This window comes from Stegostoma tigrinum, chromosome 8, assembly GCF_030684315.1.
Source record: "Stegostoma tigrinum isolate sSteTig4 chromosome 8, sSteTig4.hap1, whole genome shotgun sequence".
In the NCBI taxonomy this organism is placed as follows: domain Eukaryota; kingdom Metazoa; phylum Chordata; class Chondrichthyes; order Orectolobiformes; family Stegostomatidae; genus Stegostoma; species Stegostoma tigrinum.
The window spans coordinates 54,830,857-54,841,093 of record NC_081361.1 but is presented as its reverse complement, the minus strand read 5'-3'; the positions used below and the strand labels follow the sequence as shown (position 1 = coordinate 54,841,093).

The following is a 10,237-nucleotide window of genomic DNA, read 5'->3' as shown; positions in this document are numbered from 1 at the left end:
ACTGAGTACTATGAATAAAGAAATACTGCATGTTTTAATTAGGCAAAGTGTAATTTAATAGACATAAGCAAAACATATCACAGTTGATTGTAGGCTCTTTAAAATATTTCTTGCTAACATCTGAACTTTTAATGCCATTAATTAGCAAATAATAAATCCTGTGAGCAAAAAGCCTGCTTTAGGGTATAGCCAGAATATGACAGTGTTTTTAAAAAGCACCATTTGATTCTAGTTTAGGAAATATGCTAGATTACTTTGTGTGGTCTCAAACATGCATCTCGCGTTATAGAGTCCCAAAAGTGCAAGGCAACACATTCCTATAAATCATTGTCATATGTTTTTGAATCAGACACTGTTGAAGGCTTATTCCTTTAGAAAACTTTGGCGAACTTGGTACCCTTTCAAGGATAGATGCAAGACTTAAATTTGCCTGTCAGTCCAACCTAAACAGAAGTAAAATATACTGACGCCACCTCATTACTGAAACTTCGAACCAGAGTAACACCCAGCAGAAGGAAAAGACAAAGCAATATCTTGAGGTTACGCTTGGGAGAATTATTTGCTCTGTTCAGTTGAATAGGCACTGCATGCATTGATTTTAAACGGACTCAGGTGCGTATCAGTCTGCATGACATTAGGGCAAGCACTTGTTCAAATCATTGTGTTATGTGAATCATCTCCCGGTGGTTTATTAGTAATTAGCTGGAAATGTAAGTTTTTAACGTGTTTGCCAGAAAACACAAGTCTCTATTGGAACACGAAGTTCGTAGGAATTCAGATTGAGATATGTATATTTTAACAGGACGATTTTTCTCTAAATGTTAAAGACAAAATATGCACAATTGCAGCAAGTTAAATCTAAGTAATCTGACAACCAAAATATAGAAAAATCATCTTCTTCATATAGAAATGTAATGAATGTTTTGTTGTGAAATTCAATAGCACAATGTGAATAAAGTTGTAGATAAATGCAAATAGTTGCTATTTCTGGTTTTCCTGCTTAGAAAATATTTAGATCGGTGCTGTATCGGGTGGGATGGGTTCACAGTGCAGTCGTCAGATCTATGATTGTTGAAAAAGGGGGCCATTAATCAATTCCAATCACAATGGAGCAGTATATTTTTAAAACTCCTATTTTGCAAAGTAAGACTATGATTAGCCCGACTTGACTAAATCAGACAGCTACTTTTACGAATAGCATGTCATTATTTCAGTTTCTGTTAGTGATTATCTCAGTGCTTAGTAAATGCTTTATGAATCTTGGCTTTAATTAATAATACCAGACAAGGTAAAGCACTTTTAAATTTTCATTAAAATGGAATTTAGAAGTTTGCGTTAAATTTAACACGTGGCATATCCCTGTTTTCATTCTAAGTGGTGTGTTATTAGTAGGTCCGTGTGTTTCCTTGTTTTATGGCTCTGAGCCAAGAAGAAAATGTGTGATTAGATATAAAAGGAGTCTGATACTAAGTCTGGCCTGTCTTTCCAGAGACTTCACTTAGAAATGCCTTTGCAGAATTTTACAGTAGGCCTAAGTATTTCTGTTTTACGTTTCTAAAGTAGGGTGGAAGTTTTGTTTAGAAATCAATCCATGTTGTGTCTCTATATCTTGTTTCACATCTGGAAAGGATCTTTCTTTTGCCCTGAAAAATTCTCCAAACCCTGTACACTTTGGAAAAAGGAAAACCACTTGTTCTCTTGAAATGTTTAATACTGCAGTAGATGTTAAGAGTTAATGAAGGTAGGTTTATTATTTCCTCCTCCAGAAAAAAACATTAATAATATTCGGTTTAATGTTGAAATGTACATCTGACAAAATAATCACAGCAAAATGACTTAGCCCTGAGTGGTAATTGTTCAATGTGAAGAAAAGCTAAATGGGGAACTTGTTACATTAATTGATGTATTTTTTATTTTTATGAGTCATGAATATTGGACTATTTAATGGATAAATCAAAATGATCAGTTTTTTTTCATGGAGTAATGATACTTGTGTAGCAGAACTTTAACGAAACTAAGGTATTATATCCAGGAGCATGAAACATTCTACCCTAACCTGCACGTGTTAAGGATTATATGAATTATGTTGCTTTAGGAGTTAAAATGAATTGGAGAAGTGGACATCCATTGTTGTTATGGCTCCTGAGCTTCGGCTTTAGTGCAATGTGTGAGGAAAATGATTTCCCTGACTCTGTGGAGAATCACACAGGAGGGACAAGTGTACCTGAAGTGCACATACCTTATTGCCCTCCGGACTGCAGCTGTAACCTGGATGGAACCGTAGACTGTGGTGGCGTGGATCTAAAGGAATTTCCCAAGAACTTATCAGACTCAATATTACACCTTTCTTTGCAGGTAAGATATGATAAATCCCTTGAAATCACCTTTGTTTGCAGAAAATAACTACTAGTTAAACCCATTCTTCTAATTACAGAGTAAAAGCTACAGTAAATGTTAACCAACGCTGCTTCTTGTTTAAGAGTTTTCCGATTTCTGCTCCTGATCTTGAATTCTTTAATTTTTTTCTTTGATATTCACTCTTAGTGATTTTTTTTTTTGCGAGCTTTAGCAATTACCATCTCCAGATTAGAAGACAATATGGCTGACCCTGGTAAGCATTGGACCATTGGATAGTGTTTGGGAGTAGAGACAGAATAACTTGCCTCCTGTCTAGACTATGCACACTGCAAACAGCTACAGTGCCACTGTATTTATCTAACCTGGGTTAGCTCAGACTAGAGATCAACCTGAACCTTCCTAGTCAGTATAGATTACTTCCATACTCAGCAGTGCCTTTACCAAATCATGCTGTTCTTAGGAATATTTTATTGATTTAAGACATAAATGGCAATTATTGTTGTTTTCAAATTTGTAAAGTTTGACACTTTCATGCCAAAATAACTTTGCAGGTCCTTTGTTATTAATAAGGCTTTTGATATGTTTTTAACTAGCATTCCTAAAGATCCCATTTAATAGTGTGACTGTATTGATTAAACAGATGTGAATATGCATGGAAATGCAAAGTGTCACAAGAGAGTTAATTGTTAACTAAACTTGAATATTGCTGTTGATATTATCCAAATTTTGAGAAACCTGGAAAAGGCTGTATTTGGAGTGTGTGGAAGGACCAAGATTAGGAAAGAAAGTGGCAAAATTCCAGGGCTAGATTGAAATGTCAGACATAATATTTATTATATAATGTGAATAAAACAAATATAAACACCAAGTAGTAAGATGCATACTGATGAGGTAGGATTGTTATTTTACATCAAATACACTGTACAGACAGCTTAGATTCTAATATTCAGGATTAACATGAGGAAAATATGAATTAACAGATCAATGCTAGCTGAACAGCCACAAACTGCACTTTAAATGACCAAACCCAGTTAGATATTAGTTAGACTGTGGTTCACTAAATCTCAATAAAGCATTGTCTCTTTCACAAAGAATTTTAATTCCTCACTTTTGAAGATTTGGCTTTGGATCATGTTGAAAGCCTTTCTGACGCAGACTACCTCAATGACTGTTCTTGTCTTGGTAGTTCAATTCTTCTGAGACTGAGTTCCCCAAAGCTCCTGAAATAATGTCTGAAGCATCTAATCATTATCAAATTTCAGCTTTTAGCAAACAGTGAGGTTCATCAAATTGCTGCGAAATTTCTGTAAGTGGGCTTCATTCATCCACTTCAAATTGTACTGAAGTAGAAATTGTTCCAAGGTCTTTGTTTTAGCCCTAACAGTTTTCCATAGCATGAAACCACCTTCCTTGCAACTTGTCCTGAGAACTAACTGCCTGGAGTCTGTTAATTGCAACCCTTGACACATTGAAAGTAATGAACCATCTTTGACTTCATCCATTTCATTGACGGTGTGCATTGAGCTATCCTTAACATGAAGTTTAGGTTAACTATCCTTCATTTATAATATCTTTTATAGTTTTTCAGGGTTCACCAATTTTTAAAAATCTAATATAACATTAACTCCTAAAACAACAATTTCTTTGGACAGTCACTATTGTATACACCACAAATCCAATTCAGCAAGCCCAACTGATGTTTCTAATCCTGTTTTTTTCTAGCTGTCAAACTCAGGGATCATAGATCAGAGGATCATAAAATCCCTATAGTGTGGAAGCAGGCCATTCAGCCCATTGGGTCCACACCAACCGTCCGAAGAGCATCCCAACCAGACCCAACCCTCTACCCTATCCCTCTAACCTTGCATTTTCAATGGCTAATCCACCTTGCCTGTACGTCCGTGGACCACTATGGACAACTTAGCATGGCCGATCCACCTAACCTGCACATCTTTGGATTGTGGGAGGAAACCGGAGTTGATGATGAGTTAACATGGCCTCCATAATAATGGTAATACAAGTATTACTGATAACAATTGTATTTATCTGATTTTCTAGTTAAACATTCGTTTGTAAAACTAAAACTTATATTTTAGCGAGACTACATGAATCATGAATTAGATATCCATAACACTAGGAACAATCTTACTCCAATTTTCAGAGCCCTTCCACACAATGAATTAATCTATTGTGTGCTGTATCTAAAATTAATGCTGGAAGCTATCAGGGAGGAGTTATGAGTGATTCAGAATCTGGAGACTTCTAATTTACAATGGCTTACGTCAAAAGACAAGGTAAATTTGATATTGTGTTGGTTCCAAAAATCACAGAACAGCTCAGGTATGCAGGCAGTCATTCATAGAATCACTACAGTGCAGCAAGAGACCAATTGGCCCTTTGAGTCTGCACTGACTGTTTGAAGAACATCCCACTCGGATCCCTGTTCTATCCCCATGATTCTGCATTAACCATGACTAACTCACCTAACCTGCACACTACAGGGCAATTTAGCATGGTCAATCCACCTAACTTGCACTGCTTTAGACTCCAAGAGGAAATTGGAGCACCTGACAGAAGCCCACATGGAGAACATGCAAACTTCACACAGACACTCACCCAAGGCTGGAATTGAGCCCAGGTCCCTGTGTGGCAGCAGTGCTATCCACTGAGCCACTGTGCCCCAATGTGGTCAATTGAAGTGAAACTTGCAGAGTATATCCAGTGGCATTTCAAACACGCTTCAGCCAGATTTTTAATGCACATAATAAAGGGCCGAAGAACCTCATTGCAACATGTTTACAAGTATTTGCTCAGTGTTTGCCTTCAGAAAAGTATCTTGTGAAATTAGCACATTATGTCATAACCGTAAAGGTTTGATTTCCATCTACTTATTATTCATAGGATTATTTTCTACTGAAAACTGCCCTCTACTGCAAGTTGTACTGAGACTCCGCACATCCAATTCACTTATCCCCATCTGTATTTAAAATTGTAGAGAGTAGGTTCAGAACTGCTGGCCAGAACTCAAAGAACTCATGTCATTTCTTGTTACTTAGAACAATGCTTTAGAGTTGATCCCTATGGAGGAGTTATCAAGGCTTCAGAATCTGGAGACTTTTAATTTACAGAATAACCGACTTACATCAAAAGGTAAGGAAAAGCTTTGATTTTGTGTTAGTTTCAAAAATCACAGAACAGCCGAAGCAAGCATACAGGCATTCCTCTAATGATACATAGTTAACCTTATAGTTTGATGGAAAATTGTTTCCATAAGTGTATAAGTCATAATCAGTGTTCCCTCTACACTATGCACACAATCCATGGCTATGTGCAAGTTTGGTTCAGTAAATTATTGTGTTAATGTGGCCACACAAAATTCTTTTAAAAAGACATGCACTAATAAAAAAATTGAAGAAGTAATGGTCATAACTAGATGTTCAGTTTCACTAATTATTGATGAGTTTACAATCCATTTTTTACAAAAAAATTTGGCCATGAAAACACCATAATGTGTAGAAGTTTCCATTTGCAGTTAAAATGGTTTGTCAAGTGAAATTCATGGTGTTTGGTCTGCCATTCCTCAGAGTCACTTTTCTTAATTTTCCATCCTTTACCCACCTCTTAAGCAGCTTCCTCAGGGAATTGCATGGATGTGGAGACAGAAGTGCTCACCATTGTCAGGACTTTAAAAAGGCAACTAAAAGGCTATTGATTGAACCATATAAAATTCTGAAGCTTCCCGGCAGAGTAGATGTGGAGAGGTAATTTCCACCCATGGAAGAATCTAGAATTGGGGTAACTCTGTTTTACAGAGATCAGGCAATATTTTCTTCTCTCTGAGGGCTGTAAGTATTTGGAACACTCCCCCTGAAAAGGAGGTGTAAGCAGAGATGGATAGATTCTTGTTAGGCAATGTTGAATGGTTGTCAGCAGTCAGCATCAATGTGGATTGAAGTTACAATCGGATCAGTCATGAATTTATTGAATAACGGAACAGGTGTGAGGTTGTGAATGGCGTACTCCTGGTCCTGACTTGTAAGTGCATATGATATTCATACATCACCATTTGTTTACAGCACATGTGGTGTGTTTTTAATGGAAACTGCTGGTATATGCTGTGGGTCTGACGTTAACATAGCGCGGTGGTGCATAGTGATATGTGTCACAATCACTGTCTGAGTAAAAGATTAACTGTTTGGTGCTTCCCAACATCACAAGCTATTTGCCTCTCCTTCTGCACTAAAGAGTAATGAAACACACCCAGAAACTGATAGCCTATAACTGAGGATGAAAAGCCTTATGTGCTTACAAAGCAATGCAACTCGCACAGAGGCTGGTAACCTTTACGTCATTGTTGAAATAAGTGTGTGATAAGAAAGTAATGTGAAGTGAACAGAGGCTGATCTCCAAATAATTGCTCAAGAGAGTGAGTGCTAAGAAGCCAAACTAAGCTATTACATGCATGAATCTGATGTTGATGTGTGAGATGCATGTGTATCCCCACATGAAAAGCCGCCTGGCATAATCATGTAGGTCACTTGTGGCCCTGAGCGCCAAAATGAAATCCTGAAGGGCTGAAATGGTGTTTAGGTTGTTCTGAGAGCAGGCATGATGATGTGGTAAGGCTGGTGGTTTGCTGACTGTTCCTTGTTTAGATGAAAAGTCAAGAAAACTGGTGGCCATGGCACATGCAGGAATGTTGCTCAGAAGAAACTACTGTGTACTGACCAGAGCAAGCATTTGTCAAGCTACAGCTATCAGGTACCCTCTGATTTGTCGGCAGTGTATGCTGTCTAGCTTCTCGGTGGAGGTGAAGAGAATCAGAAATGATGTACAAGTAAGCTGAGTCAGGACTTTAATAAGATGCAAAAACATGGAAATTAAGTAGTCAGCGCTCAATGACAAGGTTCTGAAGTCAGCATTTAAGACCTGAAGAAACATTTAGGAAGATGTTTTAAAAAAAAGCTTTGTAATTCTGCATTCATTTGTTCACAAAGTGAAGAAAGCAGGAAGTAGCATGAATTATTTTTGTTTCTTTTTGTTGCTGTTTTAATTCCTTTCCCAGATCAAAGAAGTTTTGACTAAAACTTGCAAGGTGGGTACTTTGGAAGTGATAGCCAAAAGTACAGAATATAGACTTTATAGCAGTGTACTAAAGAGCTTGCAGAGACACAGGGGTGTCTCGAGGTGCATGGGGATAGACCTTTATCGATCTCTAATGATTATTTTCTAGATTGGAGGAATGTGATTTGTGGTGTGACAAGAAATCTTTGCTGACTCCTCGTTAGTTTACCATTCATACAGATGATTTGCACGTAGAAGGAGGTTGATATTGGCGTTTTCTGATTGTAGGGCATGCAATCTGTGGGAAAGAATACAGGACAGTCAAGCAGACATAAACAGAGTGGATAGATAGATGGCAGATTAAATTCAATATAAATATTTGTGAGATTATTCATTTGGAAAAGATGCAGACTTCAAATGGTAGGACTTAATGGAGCTGGCAAACCGAAATATCCATGGTACAGATACGTATGTTTTTTAAAAGCTAGGAGTACAACTACAAAGGAGCACTTAATCAGAATTATGTGTTTTACTCAGAGATGGACAGAGGTCTCTGAAAATAAGAGTGAATAGAGTTTTTGGCCTGGATTTTCCATCTGGAAATGGCCTGTGCACTCATAAATTCCCCTGGCTTGACGCTGCTCCACATTTCTTCAGAAGCTTCCAATTCCTGCTTTCCCAGAAAAGTACAGTGCAACATCAATTTGGGAAATTTCTTCAAAGTGAAACAGAGTCAGGGAAATTAGATACACCTCTTTGCTTCAGCATCAGCTGCTGTATGGTCAGTTTAAATCTACAGCCTTTGAATGTTAGTGAATCTGAGTCAATGGCTTGAGTTGATGTATGAATTCATGTGTAGGCAATGGGGGATGTCAGTAAGTAAGTGCAGTGGGTGAGGGCGATTGAGGTACGACGGTGGATGAGGTGAATGAAGTGTACAGATGAGTCCAGGGTAATCAGATAGGGAGTGATAATGGGAACTGCAGATGCTGGAGAATCCAAGATAATAAAATGTGAAGCTGGATGAACACAGCAGGCCCAGCAGCATCTCAGGAGCACAAAAGCTGACGTTTGGCCTGAAATGTCAGCTTTTGTGCTCCTGAGATGCTGCTGGGCCTGCTGTGTTCATCCAGCCTCACATTTTATTAATCAGATAGGGAGACTCTGTTCAGGAGTACTTGGGGTAGGGATGTAGCCAAGTCAGAATGACAGTGATAATGGGAACTGCAGATGCTGGAGAATTCCAAGATAATAAAATGTGAGGCTGGATGAACACAGCAGGCCAAGCAGCATCTCAGGAGCACAAAAGTTGACGTTTCGGGCCTAGACCTTTCATCAGAGAGGGGGATGGGGAGAGGGAACTGGAATAAATAGGGAGAGAGGGGGAGGTGGACCGAAGATGGAGAGTAAAGAAGATAGGTGGAGAGAGTATAGTTGGGGAGGTAGGGAGGGGATAGGTCAGTCCAGGGAAGATGGACAGGTCAAGGAGGTGGGATGAGGTTAGTAGGTAGATGGGGATGCGGCTTGGGGTGGGAGGAAGGGATGGGTGAGAGGAAGAACCGGTTAGGGAGGCAGAGACAGGTTGGACTGGTTTTGGGATGCAGTGGGTGGGAGGGGAAGAGCTGGGCTGGTTGTGTGGTGCAGTGGGGGGAGGGGACGAACTGGGCTGGTTTAGGGATGCAGTAGGGGAAGGGGTGATTTTGAAACTGGTGAAGTCCACATTGATACCGTATGGCTGCAGGGTTCCCAGACGGAATATGAGTTGCTGTTCCTGCAACCTTCGGGTGGCATCATTGTGGCAGTGCAGGAGGCCCATGATGGACATGTCATCAAGAGAATGGGAGGGGGAGTGGAAATGGTTTGCGACTGGGAGGTGCAGTTGTTTGTTGCAAACTGAGCGGAGGTGTTCTGCAAAGCGGTCCCCAAGCCTCCGCTTGGTTTCCCCAATGTAGAGGAAGCCGCACCAGGTACAGTGGATGCAGTATACCACATTGGCAGATGTGCAGGTGAACCTCTGCTTAATGTGGAATGTCATCTTGGGGCCTGGGATAGGGGTGAGGCAGGAGGTGTGGGGGCAAGTGTAGCATTTCCTGCGGTTGCAGGGGAAGGTGCCGGGTGTGGTGGGGTTGGAGGGCAGTGTGGAGCGAACAAGGGAGTCACGGAGAGAGTGGTCTCTCCGGAAAGCAGACAGGGGTGGGGATGGAAAAATGTCTTGGGTGGTGGGGTCGGATTGTAAATGGCGGAAGTGTCGGAGGATGATGCGTTGTATCCGGAGGTATCCCACTTCCTACAGACTAAGGGGGTGGCCATGGGCACCCGCATGGGCCCCAGCTATGCCTGCCTCTTTGTAGGTTACGTGGAACAGTCCCTCTTCTGCACCTACACAGGCTCCAAACACCACCTCTTCCTCCGGTACATTGATGACTGTATCGGCGCCGCCTCTTGCTCCCCAGAGGAGCTCGAACGGTTCATCCACTTCACCAACACCTTCCACCCCAACCTTCAGTTCACCTGGGCCATCTCCAGCACATCCCTCACCTTCCTGGACCTCTCAGTCTCCATCTCAGGCAACCAGCTTGTAACTGATGTCCATTTCAAGCCCACCGACTCCCACAGCTACCTAGAATACGCCTCCTCCCACCCACCCTCCTGCAAAAATTCCATCCCCTATTCCCAATTCCTCCGCCTCCGCCGCATCTGCTCCCACGATAAGACATTCCACTCCCGCACATCCCAGATGTCCAAATTCTTTAAGGACCGCAACTTCCCCCCACAGTGATCGAGAACGCCCTTGACCGTGTCTCCCGTATTTCCC

The 10,237-nt window shown here is 40.7% G+C and overlaps 1 protein-coding gene across 3 annotated transcripts in view; it reads left to right on the top strand.

Annotated features, from left to right (window-relative positions):
• Positions 1–391: 391 nt before the first annotated feature.
• podn (podocan) overlaps positions 392–10,237 on the top strand; it is a 56,828-nt gene continuing 46,982 nt past the window's right edge. The window contains exons 1-3 of one of the 3 annotated variants that reach the window (XM_048538695.2): positions 392–612; positions 2,096–2,355; positions 5,415–5,508. In XM_048538695.2, coding sequence (XP_048394652.2) covers positions 2,104–2,355; positions 5,415–5,508 — 346 coding nt within the window. In that variant the 5' untranslated portion in view covers positions 392–612; positions 2,096–2,103. Of the gene's footprint in view, positions 613–1,494; positions 1,742–2,095; positions 2,356–4,240; positions 4,370–5,414; positions 5,509–10,237 lie in introns of those variants that run through there. The other 2 variants (XM_048538694.2, XM_048538696.2) reach the window with 2 other exon arrangements.